The 24635-nt window shown below is 40.4% G+C and overlaps 1 protein-coding gene across 13 annotated transcripts in view; it reads right to left on the bottom strand.

Annotated features, from left to right (window-relative positions):
• Positions 1–5411: 5411 nt before the first annotated feature.
• The window catches only part of LRRFIP1 (LRR binding FLII interacting protein 1), a 121957-nt gene continuing 102733 nt past the window's right edge, over positions 5412–24635 (bottom strand). For 9 of the 13 annotated variants that reach the window (XM_054171945.1, XM_054171907.1, XM_054171938.1 and 6 more), the window contains 6 exons: positions 23366–23536; positions 22331–22423; positions 21769–21861; positions 20529–20621; positions 19948–20089; positions 15607–18037 (listed from right to left, as the gene is read on the bottom strand). In XM_054171945.1, coding sequence (XP_054027920.1) covers positions 15972–18037; positions 19948–20089; positions 20529–20621; positions 21769–21861; positions 22331–22423; positions 23366–23536 — 2658 coding nt within the window. In that variant the 3' untranslated portion in view covers positions 15607–15971. Of the gene's footprint in view, positions 5932–7291; positions 7397–8052; positions 8133–8573; positions 8692–9718; positions 9766–15606; positions 18038–19947; positions 20090–20528; positions 20622–21768; positions 21862–22330; positions 22424–23365; positions 23537–24635 lie in introns of those variants that run through there. The other 4 variants (XM_054171952.1, XM_054171972.1, XM_054171957.1 and 1 more) reach the window with 2 other exon arrangements.

Below are 24635 nucleotides of genomic sequence, written 5' to 3' on the forward strand. Positions count from 1 at the left end.
GGTACATACACTTCAGCCTTCCTCCCCAGAAGGAATCCACACAACTCACTCAGATGGCAATCTCTCGGTCACCTCCTTGTCTCTTCCTATCAGTTTCTCACTTTAATAAAAATTAAGAGAAGTTTAAGATACCCAAGGCCATACAGGAGGACATTACTATTTAAAAGTGTATGTTAAATCAATCATATTATTTTCACCTACTGCATGCTACTATAGAAACTGAAATTATATGATATGTTCTCACAGTAATCCTAACAGCTCCTGGAAAGCTGTTAAGAGAATTGTCCATCCTTGCTTGAGTGATTTCAACTGAGTAAAAGCATTCTCAGAGATCAGTCAATCTTATTTCCCCTACACTCTTGGGCAAAGTTTCCATCCTCTTACCACTGAAGCATTTCATGGCTGAATTATAAGAATTCCCTTTGACACAGCAATCTATTTCCACGGCAAGCTAGCTTCATGACAGCCCACAAGGTGTTCAGATGCACGTACTGACTCTGAAAGTCAGTGTGTTCATGGGCATGGATTCAGTGACCACAAACTGACCTCGCATCATTTCTGACTGTATACTGGCCTGGAAGCACTTCTTGCCACAGAAAGCTTAGAGCTTCTTAATCCATGACCAGTATATTTACTGCAGGGAACACCCTTCAGTCCAGGAGCTATAAAATTGTAATAACTACTTCAATAAGTGAAGAGGTGAACTTAGAGCTCTGTTTCTCCTGAAAACTAAAAACCCTTTCGGTGCTGTACAAGGGGGAAATGGAAACACAAACCTTTCAATTGTGGGGAGTCAAGAAGAAATGGTTATCAAGCACAGTACCATAAGAAAACCTCAGAGCCTTTACAACAAGGAAGTCATAAAGGAAAACAAGAAGAGGGATTCTTTTAGCAATGGAGGATGGACAATATACCAAGCCAAAGCAATATGCTTGCTCTGGACTTGAAACAAATCCAGTTTCATAGTGAACATGAACAAGAGGCAGAAAGAAGCATGTGGGGTTGTAAGACACTCACTGGGAGACTTGTTTCTTATAAATAGTTGTCAATTCTTCTCTGCTTTCCCCCAGAAGCTTGTCATAAAGAGAGGGATACATACAAACATTATTTCTCAGTTAGCTATGCTTTCTAAACTACTGAAACATAATAATTTGCTGTTGCAGTCACAGGTTACTAACCAAACTATTATTTTATATATAGCACAGCAAATTAGTCACAGCATGTAGACCAGCCAAAAGGCCCATAAACTGTGTTCCACACACTTCAGAAGACACAAGTCTCTGGTTCATCATCTCCCAGAGGAGATTTCCAGCATGGTGAAACACAGCCTATCAGAATTAGTGAAGAACTGAAGAAAGACGTGTGCTGCTAAGGGAGTGTGACAGGAGACTGGAAGCTCAGGTGTTGTTTCTTGGACACTGCTCTGGGATTAACACGCAAGTCATGCAACCTCTGTCCTCTCCAGATATAAAGTATGACCCAGGTGTCAAATCTGCACAGGAAGGCTTGCAGAATGGACCCATAAGAGATAACTTCAAGCCCCTCTTCACAGGGAAATACAGCTTGTCTCTCAAATCTGCACTGATTCTCTTCTGCTAAGGATCATCATTAAAATGACACCATTTAAAATCACCTAACAGAAATAATCTAAATTATTTACCAGAAGCAACAACCAACCAAACACCTTAGGATGACTTCATTATGCAATACTAGAGTAATTTTTGTTTCAAAAATGTAAGGGTTCTTATTACACTAACTCCACCTTCACCGCCTAAATTACGTTTTGAGTAACTTTTATCTGTGAAATTAAAAACGTTGCCCCAGCACTACACTACAGCAAATCTCTGATGCCTATGCACAAATCACAACATAGTATTACAGGTAAGTGCCTCCATCCCCACCACCGTTTTCCTTAAGAGCAACTTAAGAACCAAAAATCAAAATAGCTCTACCTATGTCGTTGATAAATAGCAATAACCTTCTTGTTGCTGCTGCTGGAGCAGCTACACACTTAAAAGCCAAGGCAGTTAACAACCACGTTACAGCACAGCTTCGCGGGGGCCAACGCTGAGCGCCGGCGTAGGACGAGTCGCTGGGGGAAGCCCTTAGTTTTCTTGGGTTTTAACTCGCCCCATGGGAATCCACAGGAGGGAACCGCGGCTCCCAGCCCGAGGGAAGCCTAAGCAACCTTCCGGCTGCCCAGACGCAGCCGCTCCTCGCCGCCCTCCCGTAACCGCCCCGACGCCGGCCGTTAACCGCTCCGCCCAACGCCCGCCAGGTGCCGCTCCCTGACCACACCTGCAGCCCATTGGCTGCCGCAGGAAGTGCTCCAGCGTGATTGGCTTGCGCGGCACCACCCGCCTGCTGACCTCCTCCCTTCCTATCACCGCCAGGCACAGCCATGTGGCCTAGAGGGCTTTTGGGTCTTTCACCTGCTTGTTTGCAACAGGTGTTCCTAGTTCCTGGTCCTTAGTAAAGGGTGGAAGGCATCCCTTAGCGGCATACAACCCCATATCATCAATTGTTAGAGCGTTTAAAGTAGAGATAAGCACAACCCCCCTCAGAACCTTTCATGTAAGCGATCTCTCTCTGGCAACACCTATAACCAGTGCAGGATTAACGTTAACACTGCCCGGTTTTTGGTGAACCAAGTTGCATCCTCTTGTGAGGGATTCTTCCAGGGGAGGTCGCTACGTGAATTACTACACGTTCAGCATAAATACTCTTAAATGGAGGATTAATCTGATTAGCAATACCATTCAAATTTCTCCTGCTGGGACAGTCACTGTTTCACCCCTCCCACCGTGCAACCTGCTGTTAAAAATGTTTCACAGTGCAGGTATGTCTCACACCAGCACTCTTTACACCAGCCCCTGTCTTTATTTTCCAGTGTTCCATATTTGTGTCTTTGCAGCAATATATTAAAAAGCAAAATGCGCTGTTGGAGCAGTTACCATCCAAAACAAAGTCTGTATTTTCCAAGAGAAGTTTGACCAGTAACATCATCATGACAGACCACTCCATAAAAAACTACCCAAACAAGTGACATTTTTATTGGCGAGTTCTGCTAATGAATTTCCTTTTCCACGCTTGTATCTTCTAACAGTTTGATTGAAAAACAAACACAAACCCCAACCCCCAACCATTTTGGGTAACATTCCATCTGCAAACAATAAAGTTATTTAACATTTTAAAACAAAACAAAAGGATAACACTTTTAAATACAAGTTCTAGGAAAAAACATCCTGGTTTCCCCCAGGAGCTGTTCCTCGCCAGGCTGCCACCACCACGGCTCCACTCTTTAGTCAGCGGGCTGTGTACCGATGCTCTCTTGTTTGGAGCGCAATTAAAAAGGACTGGGGCACATGCTATTGTTACCATTCAAAGCCCTGTTGTTGTACATTCTTCACAGGAGAACATAAAACCTTTTTCAGTAAACCAACCAGTACTTTTTTTCCCCCTCTTACTCTAAAGCTAAGTCATACTGAAAGTTAAGGGGGGGCAAGAGGGAGGGAAGAAAGTGGCTTCAACATTCAACTACTTTATCACACACAAAGATTTCTACTAAGAGCATACCCAGGTCGAAATACACATCTGACTTCTGTCATGAGGTTAATGCTTATGAGGTGTGAGATGCAATCTACTTTGAAATGATAAACACATCACTTCTTAATGATCAAAGTATAACTTTTAGCCTTTTTGGACCAACACTTAGTTGCTAGGTTGCTTCTCCTGAATCTTGCCAGGAGAGACAATTTTCAGCACTGCCACAAATAAAAAGATGACTGGTGACGATCACACAACTTATCATCAGCTAGTAACATGTTGTATTTAGCACATTTGTTTGCATTCTGAAAACCCCATTTTTTAGGCCCCAGAGGCTTTGTACACCAGAAATCACTCAAGTCAACCACAGAAAATTGCAAACTGGTATCCACAGTGATTTTGAGGTATTCCACAAGAAACCTGGCTCTGCACCTGAATGTTCCTCTCAAAAAGTAAAATAGGAAACAAACCCAAAGCCCTAGCTGGAGTGGAAATTACATGTAAAAGATTCCTTTCATACCCAGGTTCCACAACATCTGATCACCAACTTGCTTCCCAAAGGGGACACAAAAAAACCCCAAAAAAAACAAAACCAAAAAAAGCCTTTTTCATCCTTTTCATGGGCATATTAATTTCAGTACTTAATTCCTAAATTTCCAGGTCTGCTCAGAAGAGATGAAGAGAAAGGTGTTATGTTCTAGCCAAACCAGAGAAACACATTCAGACACTGTTTTTTGGTTTATTTAACTTGTGAAGGTGCTCCAAGAAGATACCAGCGATCCTCTTATGTTGAAAATAGCAGCAGTTTATACTCTAACCTCCAGTCTGCAAGGAAGAGGCTAGGGAAAGATTTGGACCAGAGAGTCTGAAGACCATGGTAAGAAGAAATGGTCTCCCAGGTCTGGATTTGGCTTGATAGAACTGTATCTATTGAGGCAGTTGGTAATGACAGAAGGTTGCTTCTGCTGAGATGCTGTTTCACAGCACGGCCAGGTTCCTATGGGACTGGTTGCCTGCCTTACTCAAAAGCTTTTCTCTTAGGGCTGAAGGGGGAAGGGCAGCTTTATTCTTCAGGTAACTGCTGTTCTCCTTTGAGTAGTACATTCAGAGTAATTTCCAACAAACCAGAGCTGTAGTGCTAGTTGTGTATAGTAAATTGCCCGCAACATTATTTATTTGTCATGAAAAGTGGAAAACCTGTATAACGATCTTAGAAGGAAATTTGCTACTTCTGTATCTGTAGAAAAACCATAGGCAGTAATATTTTCTAAAGTGCTTCTTTACATATTAGTTTCTTTAAAACTAGACTGGTATTTTGTAGTGGCACAGTTTCCTAGTAGTTTGTGGACCAGTAGATAGTTTCTGATGTAAAAAACCCATTTTATTTAAGCAAATGACACTTGCTTTGACAAAATGCACCAAAGTGAGAGATTTAAGTGCAAAACCCACCATTCCTTAAAACATGGCCTTATGCTGGTTTATTAATGCAACTTTACATCCTTTAAAAGTAGTTTACTTCAACTCCAAGAGCAAGGATTAAATAATACAAATAAAAGTTGAAAATTCAATGAAGCTATTGCCTATTTACCCTGAAATAAAACAGTCTTATGATTCCACTGGTGCAAAAATCCCTCCAAACACCTTTGTTTTATTGGCAAAGTCATTTAAGGTCACTTTTGCTTCCAAGACCATCTTCTTCCATGGTTTCCACTGAAGGAGTTTTGCTTTGTAATGGCTTGTGGTTCCACAGTGATTTGTAAATGAAAAACCTACTATGAATAACTCTACCGTAGTCACTAAATTACAGATACTCTCATGAGAAAGTCCAAAACTTACAGTGGTTTGTTGTTTTCTTTTTTTCCCAAATTTTCAGCAAGACACAAAATTCCAGTCCAGTTAAAGTGTTTTCTTTGAATGCCATTTTAAATGGCAATAAATGGCTGCTGTGCCTTCTGGATGGAGAACTTAATGCGATGCCCGATGTGCTTCTTACGTAGTAGGGCAGATACCGTACTTCAGATGTACCCAGAGAATGGTATAGAAGGGCTCCCGCAGGCAGGCACAGCCTTTTGGGTCAGCTACTCCTATGTATACAGTGCAGGAGGTTTGAATCTGCTTAAAACCCCCCCGTTGGTTAGCACGCAGCAAACGTTGGGGTTGTCTGTTCTCAGAAGGCATGACACAAAGCATCCTGGACAGCATGAGACAGAAGCATCTGCGATGTTGTTTTGATTCTGTCAAGTAGTTTTAGTAGTTTCCAGCAACAGGTGGTGGTTATTGCTGAGACAGTAAAGCACTCCGGTTGGCTTTCATCTTTTCCAAGCGTTTCACTAGATGACCATTGCTGACTTCAAGCTCTTCGGTTTTATCCAATGCTGAACGAAGCTGAAGGAAGCAAGGAGAAAAAAAACAAAACAACCACCTTGTAACTTCCACAATGTTTTCCATTTCCAAAGATAAAGCAAGGTTTGGAGTTACCAGCACTAACTGACCATAATGCTGGAATTTCCTTACAAGATAAGGCAATTAAAAATGCCCATTAGCAGAGTTAAAAGTATACATTGTGTAATTGCTTTGAAGGCCAGAGAGATTATTTTCTAAGCATGGTGCCAAGAACCCAAACTATTTCCAGAATGCTAAATAAATGGCTCAGAGTTTGTCTTAACCTCAGAGGCATAGACACACAGAGCTGTCTCTAGGTGACATACCCCTGTTTTGCTGCCTGGCTTTTATGTTTCTGGTTCCCAGAAATACAGCCACAGGCATCAATTTGGTGCCTTAGTTTTCCATAAAAACCACCATGGGATAGAGGTAGGTAGAGAAAGGTGGACTGCACAGAGCAATATATATAGGCTGCAGAGCAGGAGGAGTACCCAACTTCCAAAACACCTCAGGAGACAGAATACTAACAAAGGTATTTAAACTTGTTGTAGCTGCTACTTGGGCAGAATATGAGGTTTGGTACAAGTAAGGTCAAAATTACAGGCTGCTTGAAAATGCATTCTTTTAAGAAAGAAGCATGGACAGAGTCTGTGGACAGATGACAGCAAACAGGCATGAACAGGTTGACAGAGCAAGAAAAACGAGCTCAATAAGAACAATTCATATTGATGTAGCATTCAGGTTTAGACTCTGAAGCTTGGAAGTTTAGACTGTCATTCCTGGTAAGGTGTGGCACTGTGCTTAAATGCTGAAGCACCAAGTTAACTTTACAGCAGTTTCCAGCTTTCTACTGCTGTCATTTCTGAATCACATGTTCTAAGAAGACCAGTGATTTGTATTTACAAACCCACAACTTGTAACACCCAAAGTAATGAACCTTCAGGTACAATGAAGGACAAGGGCATCAAAGCTGGAATTCTTTAGGCTGATGAATGTCAAACCATGGAAGCACTCCCAGCTGGATAGAAGCACATAAACCTAAGCATTTTAAGGCACCTCCTAGATTCAAGTTTTGTAACTGTAGTTTACTCCAAAGGACCACCTCTGGTACAAAGCAAGGCAGCAAAACAGGAAGGAAGAGTGAAATGGCAGTGGGAGCTCACAGTTGTGACTATCACTCCAGTTTGAAGTGCTGAAAGCTTGGTTACACACATAGAATGAATAACTAAAGCAATTAAACCAGTCAATGTTTATTCTTTGCTCTGCCAGGCAGTTCCTCCTCTAAAATGCACCAGACAGGTAGGTGCCCCCCACCATGGGGCAGGCTGACTGCTTGCCTGAGACAGTTTGCATTTGGAGTTACCTCTCTCTGTAGTTTGCGTTTCTCTGCTTTCAGTTCATCTTCTACTCTTTCAGCATTTTCAGCAGCAGTTTTGTATCGGGCTACTTGACCCTCCAATCGTATTACCTAAGGTGAAGGCAAATTTTTCTTATTATAAGCTGTGCCAAGAAGTTTCTCAGAGGCTTTATTCTTCCATTAGCAGTTAAGCAATAACCAGACAGATGCTCACTTTTCTCTACTAAAGGCATATTTTGGGAGGGGGGGGATATATATACACACACACACACATCAAGGAAGCCTGGCCATGAAACTTACTGCAGACCTTTTACACATATCCATATTTAATATGCTTCCAGCAATAAAAAAATACCATCCACTGACTAAATTGGATGATCTACTCTGGACAAGAACACACAGTTAAAACTAAATGGTCTTGTATAAAATACATATCTATATATATCCAGGAGCCATTTACAAGTGATAGCTAAGCATAGGAAAATACTCTGAAGTCAGTTTCTGCAAGTGCTCTCATTATAGCTTTGTCTTTGAATGTTTTTCCTTTGGTAAAAAGGAGTAATATATTCAGTACTTCCCTATACATAAATGAAAGCATTTTAGTCTTTATGCCTTAAGTGCAGCAGCCCTGATGATGCCCCACTGCTATTTTTTATTTTAAGGGAAAAAAATCACTGTAACCATAGTATTTTTAACTGTATCGTAAAATGCACTTTCCCTTTGCATTCTCACCACTTCTAAACAAACAGAACAAGCCAGGAACTTACATTCTGCTCCAATGCTGTTATTTCTTGCTCAGATTTTGCTAGTTTAAATTTGAGATCACTGATCTGTCTGTTGGCATCTCCTGAAAGAATCAGAGTTTAACAGAGATGTTCAGAACAAGTGTTAACAGTGTCTTAACAAGTCTACCATAAAATTTCCATGCTACAGGAACCTACTTGGGGCAGTGGTAGAGTAGCAAGTGCTCTCTACCCCTGAATTACCCAGCACAGAAGTGCTGTTCTCAGTCTTGCCTGATTCCCTTCTGACCACTCTAAAAGAAGAATTATCTGGGAACTTGCTCTGGCTCTCCTGGGGAACAGAAGGGAGAGTTCCAAAGGCAGTCGTGCTCAAGGGAGAATCATTCCCTCACCTCTATTAGAGGTGTGTGGCTGACTCCCAGTTTGAAGCTCCCTTAGAACAGAAGGCTTATTTTTACTTGGAGCCATGTGATTACTGTACAGATATATTTTCTCACTCATGTGCAGGACACAAAAGGTCTCTTAAAAATCAAAATGCAGCTCACTTTGGAGGTCAATCATGTGCATATCTGTCCCATTTTCCAGAACTTCATCTTCTGACTGGGTGTTTTCCATCTTGCCATTCTTTTGCTTTTCTTCCAGTTGTCCCTTTAATTTTTTAATCTGAAGGACACAAAACAACTATTTATTAAAATCAGTAGGAGAAATGGTGGCTCAATACTCAGACTCACTCAAATATAAAACAAATACAAATTTTACATTAAAATGAATAATATTTTGTTGTTACCAATTCATTTGCTAGAAATTCTTTTGGCAAAGGACTCATCCTATTTCAAGCGTCAGTACTTATGCATAAATTGAAGACCAAACAAAACAAGTGAAGGAAGACTGTTTTATTAGAAAGGCCATAAAACAGCCTTTAAAAGCCCAAATGGTGTTTGATTTTGTCTTAAGTCTCAAGGGCAAGGACATGGTCCATAAATGAAAGCACAGAGCATCCCACAAAGAAACAGATCAGCAAGTTTTTGGAATAAGCTTTATATCCTCTATAAAGGATCACTGTACCAGCAATAGTGCCTTTAAATTGTTATTTATCCATCTATTGTCATTCCTCCAGCATCTCCTTCCAAATAGCCCATTATCCACAGATCCAGTAATCAGGAAGGCTTATTCATGAAGATAAAATTTGCTTCTACAATTTTTTCTCTTGGGCTTTGCCATTCTGGATTATTATTTTCAGAAATAGTCCTGGGAAGGATTGACTTTTAGATGACCAAGGACACCAAATGTGACTGGTTAGCAACACGGCTGAGTCACCATCCCTGGAGATATTTAAAAGATGCGTAGACATGGTGCTCAGGGACATGGTTTAGCAGTATACTTGGCAGCACTGGGTTAACAGTTGGACTTGATCTTAAAGGTCTTTTCCAATCTGAACAATTCTGTGATTCTGTGGAGCAGACACACTTTTCTTCCCTGATATCCCGAGTCAACAAGTAGGAACAGTTTCAGCAGAAGAAGAAAGTGGCAAGCAACACAGCGAGTGCTCAGCAAGAGCACCCCAGCACACATTGCCTTCTGAAAGGCAATGGCACTGTTGTTCCATACCTTATGTTGGGGATATTTTGATTTTCTTAAACCGTACTACTATCGCAGATCTAATAAACTCATAGCCTTTCAGGGTCATTACCTGGTCTAGTAAAGATTCTCGTTCATCTAGGAGTCTTTTCAGCCTGTCTGAAAGAGAAAATGGAAAATTCAGTGCTGACTTGATCAAGTTGCACCTTTTGGAGCGCGTCTGATACAAAAACGAACCATCAAGGTTAGTGAAACCGATGATGAGGGTAGTTATGCACGTACCACAAGAAATGAGGCCACAGACAGGGCTGGGAAGGGGCTGCAGCCAGGGGAGGTTATGTCATTCTCACAGAACATGCTTGTCACGGCAGTAGCAGCACCCAGCTGCATGCAAAGAGGCTAATCTTCTACGTTAGGTTAGCATGCAAGAACTCTAGGGTCAAACACAACTGCAACACAAAATCTCACAAATCTTTACAGTTTAACATCATGAAAATACTGTAAGCACCTAGAATCACAGCTAAGCACATCCTCAGCACTTCAAGTCTTCACTTCAAAACAGCATGGCAATGACATTTTATATTTTCTCCAGTATTATGAGCAGAAGAGCATTTGCCCATTGAAACTTTGTTTCAAACACAGTAGTCTGCAAAACCTTTTCTCTTTAGTCTTTCATAGTCAGTTCTCCTGGTCAAAGAGCAAGCAGGTGATGGGCAATTTGGACCAATTGCTGTGCTACAGATCAGTACATGGAGATATGTGACATTTCACTAATAAAATGCACACTACAGAATAAGACAACTGGAAAAAGAACTAGAAAGTAACCAAATCACTTGTTTGTGGTTTGTTTGTTTTCATCCCTATAAAGTAGTGCAAACTATGAAAACTTTTTAGCAGGTCCTCACAAATTTTCTTAGCATTAAGACTACTTTACCTTATTTAACCACCTTAGTTTGTTCAGGAACACCTCAAAAGAAGTATACTGGAACATAGCATTCACATTACTTATTACAAGCAGGTATATTGACCTCAGACTGGTCTTACTCCCACAATTTCAATGTGTATCTTTACTGCAGGTTTATTTAGATTGCCTCCCTTGCCAGCAAGCAGTCACCAGTGCAGAACCTAGAGTGTTGAGAGCTCAACTCCACAGCTGAGGTCTGGCCTGTTGACTAAATGGTTAAAATCCAAAGGTCACTCAAGAAAAAAGCACATTGTTTTGTTCCCCAGAAATACCCATCCTCATTTGTTGTTAAGTCCTGAACAGGCCAAAGTCTTGTGGTTCCCCTTTTTTTTCCCCTTGTTAATATGTGGAGTCAAGGGAATAAAGAGTCTATATGGAATCAAATCATGGGGAAGAAGTTTTCAAATGAAAGTCCCTCTATATGGCAGACACATCCAGTCCATTAGCTAGCAACAATGCGATGCCCCTCCAGGGTATACAAGTTCCCATACACAAGCACTATTCTCGAGCGCAGAATAAAACCTTTACCTTGGCTTCTGATGCAATACTCAAACCCATATCTTAGAGTGATATTCCAGTTCAGCAGTTCTATAAATTAATTTTAAATCTCCTCAATCCCGTCCTTTTATTTATTTTTTGAAGCCATTTGTAACGCACCCAACATTGTTGCACCTGAGCACCAATATGGAAAATACCAAATAAACAAAACCAAACAATCTCATTTTTGTAAGCTATCAAGAGTAACAACAATTTACAAGCATAACCCCCTTCAAATTAATAATAAAAAAAATCATGTGTCTGTACAGGAAGGAAAGGAAGGCTAAGACAGAAATTCTGTAAGAGATGAAAGCCAGGGAAGAAAAATGGAGGTCAATGAAGACGACAAGGAAAGCAAAGGGCAAAAGAATATCCAGACCTGGAGAGGAGTTGGGAGACACAAGTTGGCAGAGATCAATGACTAAAGTTGTAAGGATTAGATGGAGAACAAGGACTGATGCAGAAGGACACCTCCAGGCTGCTACAAAATTATCCCAAACTTACTGATTCCAACAGGGCCAAATAGTCCACCTTTATTCTGAAGACAGCTTAAGCCATGCACAAAACTAAGTAATGTTCCTTAACACAGCTGTTGCTGTTGGGTGAAATATGCCAGCCTGAAGAAGGGGCACCTCCTCTAGCTTCCAGTAAGGAAGTACATCATCTTGCCCCAACACCTTTCCTAGCAAAATAGATGTTAGCATCTTGGGATGAACCTTCAAATCTGACTTTCCCATCAGTTCTCTCTTCCCTTGTCATGGACATCTTTGCACCCCACTGGGACAGATGGCACACTAGCAGCAGGATTTACAAGACCATTGATGTAGTGACGTTTTCTGTGTGTACAGAAGGTTTCTTGAGTTTCAAGACAAAGAGAAGTGAACGCTTAAAACCACAGACAAAGGCAGAAAATTTACTTTAGCTTTAATAGGTATCTCTGCAGAGTCACCTTCATTTTGCAAATGTGGGAGGCATTTTTTCAGCAAATGAGGATCTGAGGACCTTAAGAACAGGTGGGCAGAAGAGAGCAATCTATCAAATTAGAACACAAAGCAGCTAATTAGAATTCTCATCTGTAACAGTCCTTATCCTTACTTCACATACAAAGATACTACAATGACAATTCACCTCACGTCAATTTAACTATTCCCAGGATACCCACTGCATTAGTTCATGGCTGTTATATGCAGATGAGGTTAGCAGAGGGCTGATGTGAGGAGCTGGGCCCTGGGAAAGCCTGGGAGAGAGCAGGACACAGAGGGTGGCAGTTACCAGTGTCTTCTGTGATTGTACAGGCCTGTTTGCAAGTGACCATTCTCACTACCTTGGTACTGCAATTGACTCAAGGTATTGCTAACTAGGGTCTTTCTTCAGTGCTGCAGTTGACCTAACATCCCCTAATCAGTCACAGGTCCTTGTCTCTTCCTCCTTGAAAGGGAGCATGGGGTAGGAAGCAGCTGGTTTTAACCCAAATATGTTGCATGATATGTGGCCCAGCAAGTAATTAATCCTGATGCAAATTAAAGGGGTAAACTGTACTTGGCAGGTAGGAAGACATCGCATGAAATCCCATCAGCAGCCTCAAACAGCTGTTCAGAACATCCTTCAAGAATCAGCTGTCAGATCAATAGCAGGTTGGGTAGTAGTCCTCCAGATCTGTCAAGTTGTGAATCATGAGAAAACAACAACAAACACAGAAATGCTGTCTGCTTTTTTCAGAAGAGGGATACTGCTGGGGGCAGGCTATGGGGACAGTGAAGGAGAACAAGATTTAGAAGACATCAGCTTACAATACTGATTTTGAGTAGGACAGAAGGACTGTTCCTGTCCCTAATAAAGGAAATACTGACCAAGGTCTTTCACTATTACTTGCTGAGTATGGAATAAGTTATAAGTTACTGCTTTTGAAGGTATTTCAGGCTAGCTCTGGATTCACAGTGATTCACAAACCTGAGCTACAGGCTACGTGTGCTCCTAGGTATGAAACAGAAAATCCAGGGACCATTTGGAGTGATGGAACCATTCTGAAAGACAAAAGACTTCTGTACCAAGAGCGGTCCTCCCTGCAGCACACATCAACGGACTGTCCCTGCTCAAAACAAAATGGGTAACATAAGAGCAGCAAGTGTGAATCACGATTTCTTGTTGATAATTTGTTCTGTTTGGAAGCAAGAAAGAAAGGGACAAGCTAGATCTTTCTGTACATCTGTTTGATATTGCAGGGAAAATGCCAAAAAGCTGTTTCCAATTTAATAACTCCACGAAAGATGCATTTTCTAGGTAGTTCCTCCAAAGACATCATCTCCTCTTCCTCTCTAATAGAATACATTTCACTCAGTACTAGCTGACATATAACATTGAAATCATTAAATTTTGAAGATAAAGGGAACTGCTAAATCTCATATTCAAACTGATTGATGTGGGAGATCTCTCACTTGGTGTGCATATATTCAAGCAAAAACCAAAGAGCCAAGGAATACTGTGACCACCTCCTCCAAGGTACTTGCCCAATTCCAGAAGTCAGGGACCAGTTACCAGCAGAGGTACCACTGAGCAGCTAATGTTCAAGGATGGATCTTTAGTGCATCAGCTATGCTGCATTGCCTGTCCACATTCTTGCTCCTGCTCTAGCTTCACTGGGAGCTGGCCAGTTACTGTGAGATAAAAGCTGGTTCAGGGACAGTTAAGAGGAGAGTTGTTTCTCCCTCTGTGACTTGGCTTTACAAAGGACCTCTCTTATGGAAGCTTTGTTTTCTGAAGTGGAAAAACAAGTTAAAAAATCAGCTCACCATTCATTCCCTCACCCCTCCAGAAAATACTTGTATGAAAAATACAAGAAATGCTGGCATTTGTGCCTAATTTAACTCACAGTTGATTATAGATCCATCCACGAGTATAGATGAAGCCTGGCAAGCACATTTAATTATACATTTAAGTAGCTTTAACATTTAAATATAAACACACTTGAAATACTTTCAATATTAAACCAGGTATTACACTTTTACATACAGCAGAGACAAATCTTCAAATAAACACTGCTACATAATAACGAGATGCTTTTAAATTGGGAGTTTTTAGATTAGCACTTAATACAAACCCTTGAGAAGCACGACTGCTGATACTTACAGAAACCATACTGGAAGTGCTGTAAGTTGGAGAGAAGCCATATAAGGAGTTACAGGTTTGCAGTCCTGTAACTGGTTTACACTTAAGGGTGCCTCAAACACCAAGGCTGTCCCAAACACCAAGGCGGCCCGCTCCTAGTAAGAAGCTCTTCTAATTATGTAGCACAACTCTGTAAATTTAACAAAGCTGCAGAAAATGTGGTTTTTTTTTTTTAATGATATAGACTTAATTAAATATTTGGGGGGGGGATATGAAAACAGTGCTCTGGACAGGCAATTTAAAGTATAAAATACGTTTATTTCAATTATATACAGCTCAATACATTTTGATATACATCTTGAACTTTTTGCAGTCTGTACTCCATCAACTTTGTAACATCAACACAGATAACAGCCTTCCAAAGCCTCCCCACCCCGACTTGGCAATTTGCATTCCTTTGGGATGTTCACCGCTTAAAACAACTTTAAATTAATTTTGAAGTATGCAAAACATGCTTTTCCAAGCACTAGCAAAGATGCAAGAAATATACCAATGGAGTAGAAGTGTCTCATTTATGCCAGCAATTCAAAGCAATCCAGCTTTCCTAAAAGGCACAAGGGGCTATTATACAGCATAACAATAATCTTTGGTCTGATATCCAGCAAGAATGAAGACATGTGAAGTTATAAAGTTATCTTCTTTCCAGAAAGGAAGAGGTAAGAATTGTTTTCAACCATAAAAACATTCTTTCAGATTCATAGTTTGGGGTGGGGGAAGGGAAAAAAAAAAAAAAAAAAAAAAGGGCAGCAGCAATAAGGAAATGCAATTTTAGACAAAAATCTTCATGGAAAAAAATAGATACTTTCTACATTCATAGCTAGACAGTACTTGACAGCAATCCTGAAGCACACATTACAGTGTGTATTGTCACTTTCTTTGTAAAAAATAAAACCCCCATGTGAGACATGGTGTAAAAGGCCTACCGTGGTACAAAGTGCCTAAATGAAGTAAACATAGATATAGATATTCCTTTCAGTAAACTAAGACCTCTGTGTCGCACTTTTGTCAAGTTGTATATTGTTCTTTCAAAGTGCTCAGGCTAAGGAGATTCACAGTGATCTAACTGTATCTTGGAATATGACCATATTAGAAATACAAAGTGGAATGGAAGTATATTTTTTTCCCCACATTAAGGAGAAAAAACAACCCAAGAGAAAAGGTTCCTAGGCTTTAATCATCCAGAAATAAGTTTCAACATCAGATTGGTGTTGCTGATTTCCTTCATGAAGTGCTAATGTGCTCATGTGCAGAAGTACAAATAAGTTCACGTAGATTCATTGCACATAAGTACATTCAAGACACCTATCATCTAGGCTAGGGGGAAAAGGAAAAAAAAAAGACTTTCCTATAGGAATTCCTCAGTAGCAGTTATCCACACTGAAAGTACTCCAATTGCAAGATGGTCTGAATAGCTGATTTGTGAAGCTTGCTCTTTTGGTGAAAAATTTTAAACCTGAGACACAGCAAAAGCAAACCCAGGCATAAAGCAAACACAGGCACGATTTCCTGTGGCTAAGTATGTCAGTGAATAACTTAATACTTGCATCATTACCATGTACATAACATTGTGAGGAGAGTTACCTACAAAGAAAAAAACTTCAGGAGTATTCCTAAGGCCTGATACATTGTGTAAAGTGCATGCTTCTGTACTGGGACTGATCCAACAGCATGTAACTTGTGTAGCCTTCAGATTCTGAAGTTATGATACTATACAGTCATCTCTGGATCTGCTCTTACCCCTTCTACCACCCTGCAAATCCTCCTTGCTTTCATCGCTGGTATTGCCAGCACTTTCCAAATCCTGTTCCAAAACACATTCATCTGCTATTTTTTCCACTTTATTAGAATCTGATACTTTGATTTCATCTTCCATTGCATCAGTCTTCTCATCAGTCTTCCCTGAGATTTTCCCTTGCAAGCACCACATTTCTTCGGGCTTATCTTTTTGCTGCTGCAAGCTGTCATCTTTAGTCAAGGCACCTTTGGTTTCAGTTTTGTTTGTTCCTTCTCCAGCTTCATCTGTTTGAGCAGTTTTTCTGACAGCACCATTTGCTCCATCACCCTCTCCTTTCTGCATCTCAGCTTTCTCTCCATCACATTTTTCATCCCCTTCTAGTATCTGTTCTGTCTCTTCATCAAAATCAAATGCATCACCGTCATCTTCCAGTCTTTCCTCTGCTTGGCCCACTTGTTCACTATCATTTTCACCCTGCTCAGCTTTCTTCACCAGGCAATTATTTGCACCTCCCTCAGAAGCACATCTACCATCATGGTGGTCGTCAAACTCTAACTCTTGCTCATTTTCTTTCAGTGTTTCTTTATCAACCTTGCTTTCAGTAGTTACACAAATATCTACAGCTGACTCCTCTTTAAATCCACCTTCCTCTTGTTTAACTACATTCTGTACTTCACCTTCTAAAGGACTATTTTTCTCTCCCACTGTATCACCTGTTGTTTCTTCACTACACTGAACTGTTTCAACTTCTTCCTCTATTTTTTCTACCTGTCCTGTCCTACTTTCCTGTCCTTTCTCAGACTCATCCCCTGTTTCCAATTTCAACTCCTTCATTTTGTCATCTAAGAGACCTGGTTCTAAACTAGTTTCCTGAGTTATCACCTCTTTCAGAACATCTGTGTCTGGCTCTGCCTGCTGCAGCATGCTTTCTGTTACCTCAGCCATACAGCCTGCAGCCTCCACATTGGCCTTATCTTGCTTGCCTGTTTCTGCAGAATCTGAACACCTTCCCAGCTCATCTGTTAACACTTCCTTCTGTCCATCCTTCTCACCTGTGCCATTTTCAAGTTCAGTTTTGTCTTGCTCATTTTGTTCCTCTGATGATGCTGAGGCACTGTCCTCTGCAGGTCGGATATGTGCCTGATCTCCTCTGCCTTCCTCCTCACTTGTATTTGCTAAGACATCACTTTCATATGACTTTGTCCCATCTGAACCCACAGACTCTGTTTCGCTCAGCGGACCCTGAACTGCATTCACAACCTCATTTTCTTCTTCAGTTCTATTGCCTCCCATTTTATCAGTTCTTCCATCAGCGGAGTCCTTGCTTTCAACAAGCTTTTCCTCCAAGTAATTTGTAACCTTGTTTTCAGCACTTTCTTCTGAGTGATGGAGTTCCTCAGTATGACTCTTTGAATTTACCTCTTCACTAAGCAAGCCTGCAAATCTAGCCTCTAGTAGCTCTGCCTGGTTGGAAACCAACTCACAGCTCTCAACTGTACTGTTGGCTCCGTGGTCTGTGTCATTATCACTCAGGGCATGGCTAGTTTTAAGATCCTCCTGTTCTTCAGGTGCAGCTTCTCCCAGTTCGTGCTCTGTACCTAAGTTACTAGGCATTTCTGCAGGAGTCTCAACAACCTGATGACCTTGTGGAAAGCCCACCTCTAAGGTCTGATTTGTCCTTGCATTTATGTCATGGTGTTCAGCCTCCATACTAACAGTGCCCGTAGACTCAGTCTCCTTTCTCAAATCATCCATGTCACTGTCATCATTTGAAGAAGCACTTCCTGAGACATGTTCTGTAATGCTTTGAATTTGTTCTGTGAACCTATTATCTGATAACATCACTGTTGACAGAGCATCACGTTCTTCAACCAGTTTTTCTGCCTTTACATTTTCATCAGCATGCAATGTCTGTACTTCCTGCTCCTCAGACTCCTCTTTGTGTTCCTCATGCTCAGTATTCTGCAAGATTTCTTTTTTCCCCATATCCTCCAAAATCTCATTTTTCATGTCCACTTCATTGGCTTTTCCTAAAAGACCATTGAGAAAGTTGAAGGGAGCACACCACAGCACTTACCTCCCCACTTAAAGCCCAAAAGAGAATGAATCAGAGAAAGGTTAATAGAAGATCAGCTTTTGCCAATTATGTGAGGCAAAGCAGCAATTGAATTAGTAAGGGTTTGGGGTTTTTGATTGGTGAAATTCACCACCACCCTCTCCAAGCAAGAAGTCTTTGGTGCTGGCTTGTGTTTTTATAAAGTAAACAGTTTATGCTCTTGGCTGTGTGAATTACACTTTCTGTAAATGAGAACAACTGTCTCAAGCAGTGCATTTAACAGCAATACTTGCAGATGTAACACTAAAGATTTTTTTTTTTCCTCAGCAATATTCTCCACAACTTTAACCCTAGCACCACTCTGTGCATGCAGGAGTGTGTGTCTGATGCCAATATAATTAAGTAAACAAGGATTATTTAGTAATATCTTACTCCTAAATAATGTAAAAGGGCACCATCAGTGTCTGTGACAAACACTGAATGTAAAATCTGATTGGCAAGCAAATGGTTGAGCTGTTTAACATTACCAATACAGATCAAAGCTCAGGTACTTAGTGCCCTTTATAGCCACTTCCTCCATCCAAAGGGATGGGCACTTCTGTGGCTTTGTTGCACCTTTTTTTTTCCCTGTAGCAGCTTGTCATCAACTTAATATCTTGAGAAGCAACAGGTATTAGAACAACAGTCTTTGTGGCTTCAGCTTTTGGGTTGTACCTAATTCCAAAAAACCCAAACAGAGTAAGGACAGACAGAAAACATTCCATTTAAAAATGCACCCTTACCTTGGTTTTGGTGTTCCAGATTGTTTCCACACAAACTCAGTGAGGAAAAAGCAGCCAACAGCAAAAAGCAAGGTAACTTGCAACAGCTACCTGCCTGCTACTATTTTATTAGTATGTTCACTTAGAACAAAAACAGGTGGAAAAAAACCCACTATTATTTTTCTTTCATTCCACTGGTCTCTTCTCCCAGGCAACCACCACCAGAACAAGAGGACACAGTCTCAAGCTGTGCCAGGGGAGGTTTAAGCTAGATGTTAGGAAGTTCTTCATAGAAAGAGTTATTAGCTATTGAAATGGGCTGCCCAGGGAGGTGGTGGAGTCACCATCACTGGAGGTGTTTAGGAAGAGACTAGATGGGGTGCTTGGTGCCATGGTTTAGTTGATTAGATAGCATTGGATGATAGGTTGGACTCGATGATCTCAAAGGTCTCTTCCAACCTGATCTACTCTATTCTATTCTATTCAAGCTCTCTGAGTGGCCATTCATAACAAGTGTGTAAGAAGAATACTTTCGCCACCCAGATTTCTCATTCCTAACACTATCCATCTCAGTCTTTGAATTTAACAGTGTTAAATCAAGTTAAATTCAAGTTATAGAAATGTTGAAATGTTAATACCATCTACTCAGCAGTACTAGATACCAAGAACAACAAATTCATATATTAGTCTGTTTTAACAGTGCCCAGCACTGTTGTTCTGCAGACAACCTACCAATTCTTTATAGGAAACTAAAATGCCTTTTCTTATTGTCTCCTGATTCTTTAAGATATGTGCTGAAAAATATTGAACAAGAATGGGATTATTCTGGGACAATTTTCACATTCAGGCTTTAAACAGTAATCTCACCAATGGCTGTAACATTGTACTTGCATTCTTGTCCTTTGTCACCGTGAATGGGAAATGAAGTCTGCCTTTGCAGGGAGCTGCACAACATACTTGGAGTGATAAAAAATATCAAGCAGAAAAATGCATAGGAAGTGATTTGACAAGTAGCATGCTGCGTGATGTGTTAATTCTCCCACCTACAAACGCCCAAACTCCAAGCAAAGATGAATGAATGGACAGATAGACAGAAAGCTATGAAAGGGTAAACAGCACTTACCTAGCATCCCATCCCCTCCTGCCTTTAATGCCTGAGTTGTGCCTGGAACAGTTTTGGAAGAATCCAAGCGTCCTTCATGATCAAGAATGTCTGATGTCTCCCCATTAGTGGCTACGTCAGAGTCTGGGATGAGTCCGTGTTTCTGTGGAGAAGCAAAAGCAATGCTTTAGAGCCTGCTGGTGTTCTTGTCCTCGAGATTTTAAATAAACAATAGTTTCAATCATTGCATTAAACATGGCTGAAGTCAGAAGACAGCACAGAATATTGCAGTTCTTAATTCAGCCATTGAAAGCATGTGATCTCAGCTGTTTTATTTTTTTAATATTTTATTAGAATGTAAATGTGCAGCACAAAACATTCCTCAGAGAAGCAACTCCTACAAAAGCAGCTACTTAATACTACAGTTCATACTTAGAGCTCACAGCCAGTATTAGGGGAAAGGACTTTATACAGAACATTCCTGGAATGGCAACTTACAGGCAACATGAAGTAGGGTTTAATAGATTAACAGTTTCTACACAAATGTACAGGTGGAAAAGGTCAGTAGGTGAATACAAGTTTCAGTTATTCCTCTTGCATACCTTCAGTTGCTCCTTCAGCACAATTACTTCATCTCTAAGGTCATCCCGCTCACTCCTTATTGAATCAAAGAAATCTTTCTGCCTCTCTAATGCCTGAGTTCCCAACACAGATACAGGGCGAAGAGATGTGAAGAAAGGAAAGGAAACAAGTAAAGACCAGGGAAGGCAAGTATAAACAAGAAGAAGCAGATTTCAGATATTGAGAGATGCATGGAGGTGGTGAAGTTTACAGATTAAAGGACCACAGTTACATAGAGAGAGAGATAAACTTCAAATCCAAGAAATACACAGCTTATTCAATAACTTTTAGTAGGAATTCCTACTAAAGACATTCAGAGCCCAGTCCTTCATTAAAGATCCTTTAAACAAGGATCCACTTTTCATTGCTATCTGCTGGACAAATTAATTCATATCCATATAAATCCAATGTGTGCTTTAAAGATGCAATGCCACTCCTGCATGTTAATGGAAGGGCATAAAAACAGGCCCAGCAGGTTTTAATATTCCATGGGTTACCATCACAGATTTCAATTAATTTCAAAGCTGCCAATAAGTCATCTTTAGACTGGGATGTACCATGTGCAAATGCATATTTTGCTACTTGCTCTCCACCCCCCATTATTTCTATATAAATACACAAAAATCAGAGTTTCAAATTTCTGCAGGTTATTTGACATCACAAGCATGGGCAAGTTGCCAGATTTTTCTCCTTCTATATGCAGAAAGTCTACCATGGTCATTGTTAAAAAAGCAAGCCATGCTTTTATTTAAGAGTGGATTTCCTTTTGGCTTTGATAGAGCATGGTAGGAAGGGATGAGAAGCAAAGGAGGGTTAGAGACTCTCATCCCAACAGCCCATAAATAGCTTTACCGCTGCTGTATCACACTCCAGTTTCTGCTCAGTCCACAGATTAAATCTGAATAAGCAAAAATTCAGTGCTGATGGAACTGCATTATAAATAGCACTTCCTTTCTTAATATGGCCAAATACAGATGGTGCATCACAGCAAATAAATTACCCTAGGTTTTGAAATCAGACCAGCTGCTAAGTTTTTCTTGGATTTTATGATACTGGCCGAAGACAGAATCTGCTATTTACAAGTTCACTGGTAATACAGTAAGACAGCCACAGCAAGCAAAGTCACTGGGGAGAATTTTATTCATGAGGTTTTGCAAAAGCAGGATCAGCTGGCGAATGACAATGCCATTCTGAACACATTTCAGGAACTGACAGTCCTACCCCTATTTTTTTGTCTTTCCACTCTATTGTCTCCTGAAGATCAGAAATTTCCCTGACATAGCTCTGCTGTTTCTGTTGCAGCTGTTGGATTTCCTGAGAGACAGGAGCAAAATAAGAAGACAGAAAGCAGGTAACAAGTTAACAAAGAAGATCAAGATCGCAGTGATGCCAAAGAATGAAAAAAGTCAGATGTTAAAGAGTATCCACAAGCCCAGTTTCACAGTTCCTGATACCTCAGCTAAACCTATGCTCCTGAAGACAATGCTATGGCTTAGAACAGGTTAAGACAGTCCCATTACTTTCCTCGGCATCTCTGCAAACTGCTGTCCGAAACACAGGTTATTTCATACTATGGAGAAGGCAAAAATGAAGTCCAATTTCAGGTAATATTTACAAAACTACTACTGCTGTTAGTCAGCTCTGAACCTGCTTGGCCTGAAACACTAGTATTTCTTCAGGTGAGAAACTTGAGTAAGGGAATAAAATTTTCCATGCGTCACCTTCTACACTGCTGCTGATAACTGGGAATGTACCAAAGTAGCCATTATGAAAAGTTACTTACTGCAAGCATTTCGTCTCTCTGCTTCAAAGCCTCTTTGATTTCCTGAAACTGGAACTGCAATATGCTATGAGCATGCTTCTCCCTCTCAAATTCCTATGAATAATGAAATGAGATTTTTATTGATTAAAAATAGCATCCCATTAAAAAAAAAGAAAAGAGAAAATAAGCCCAAGCACAAAGAAAATGCTTACTGCAATGCAGTTAATGAATATTTCTCTAATCACAATCCCACAAGAGTACAATTTTTATCTTCTTTGTCCTTCCAAGAAACTATTATTCCATCAAATATAGAAGTGACAGTCATCATTTAGACAAGTGTCCTAAGCTGAGCAGCAGGCTGGCAGTGAGTAGCTATTACACTCGAGTCCTACAGGCTTCACAGATGAATGGAGGGGAATTTAACCCATTTTCCCATGTAGCTGCATACAAGAAGTTCACAAGACACTGCAGACTTAAAACACCCACAACACACCACATATTCCAGGAACTATGTATTTTGAAGTGCACTGTAGTCAAATGCCCCAAGCTTAGAAGCCAGTTCTGAAAAGCTAACATTAGCCACAGTTTTATTATCTAACACCAACTCCCTAACAGCCAGATGCTGAATTCATGTAAAGCTTAAATCAACTCTCAACCGAATAGCTGCCTAAACTATATAAATTACACAATACTCCCATGGGCCTTCTAAAGAGATCTTTGCCTGTAAAAATGCTCCAGAAGTCACTATAAACGTTCTGAATTTATTTTAAGATGGAATATAAAAGGACATGGGACAGCACTGGAATAGCCTTACCATAAAAAACATTTCTTCACTTCTTCACTTGTTCAGGAATTGCTTTATAAGACAGAAACTTCAGAAGATTCTCGTTTATATGATCACAAGTACATAAATGCTGTTATTCCACTTGCTTTAACAGTAACTAAACCCATAACTTATCTAAAATCTTGAATAAAAATTTGGTTGCCTGCTCCAAATGGTCTCTGCCTCCCTCCCATCTTCCCCTGTTAAACAACATGCCATAGCTATATACGTACTTTACTTTTTTCTTCATATTGCCGCCTGGTTTCTGCCAGCTGCTCTTCTAACTCTAAGAGTGCATCCTTCAGGGTGTCTACTTGGTACATGAAATTTGTTTTTTCATTGTCTAGTTGAGCATTTGACACCATAGCCTTTTTATATTTCTCTTCGACTTCAGCTAGAGAGTCCTGCAAAGAATAAGCAGCCACAGTCAGAGTCAGTTATAAAAGACTCTCTGCCAACCCAGCCCATCAACAAGAAAATTAAGTACTAAACCACAAGCATGCCAAGTACTCCTATAGAAACCAGAGCTATTCATGTGCTTACCAACTGTCCCAAGGTGAGGATAACCTCCCTGGCATTCCCACCAGAAATCTGTTTACAAGCAAGGAACCTTACCTCAGGATGGATAAAAGGTTTCCTGTTCTCTGCTGTTTCAGCTTCTGCCTCTTCAGAGTTTTCTTCCTTATCCCTCCTCCCCCTGCCCCTGCACACTGGCAGCTCAAAGCAGCTGCTGAAGATGACAAGTTGGAATTTTTTTTTTAAAGGTAAACTGGCCTTGATGAGCTTGTGCCTTAAATTAAGGCAGTCTGACAGCCACTTCACAGAGACTTCAGGGATCCTTGCAGTGTGGGAACCACTAAATACACTGACTCAGGAATTACCATTTGCCATGGAAAAAAAAAAAAAGCAGCTTTTATGGCCCGATGTATCATTTTTCATTAGGTTTCCTGTATCACCTCCCTTCTTTACAAATTTATTCTGTAAGATACAATTCCCAGGGTCTCAAAAATCCCTCATATCAGCTTGACCTGACTATAACATAATGAGGTATTTATAACAGCAGATGATGGCAAGATAAAGATCAGGGTCATTTTCCATGTTATGCAAACTTATCAGTATTTGATTTTGACAGAGCAAAGACTCACATAAACAGAACAGTGCAAATACATTAACAAGGACACCCATGCCAACATTTTAGTGTACAGATCAAGCAATTTCTCTCAGAAATTAAGTAATTCTAATAATTCCATCTAAAGCACAGCTGAGCTTCCCATACTTCCCTTTTCATTCAGTCAAAGGAACTGGAGATAACAGTGGTGAGAAGATGACAAATTAACTTTGAATCCATTTAGTTTCTATTGACAAGTACAATACTTTTGGTACAGTTTCCAGCCCAAGGATGAGAAATATCAAGCATAGGGAAGTCACCAAGATTTGGAAACAGTAGTAGGATCAAACCACAGACATTGGCAGGAAAGGAAGGATATGCAAAAAGAAGATAAG

The sequence above is a fragment of the Dryobates pubescens genome, chromosome 2 (genome assembly GCF_014839835.1).
Source record: "Dryobates pubescens isolate bDryPub1 chromosome 2, bDryPub1.pri, whole genome shotgun sequence".
Lineage (NCBI taxonomy): Eukaryota > Metazoa > Chordata > Aves > Piciformes > Picidae > Dryobates > Dryobates pubescens.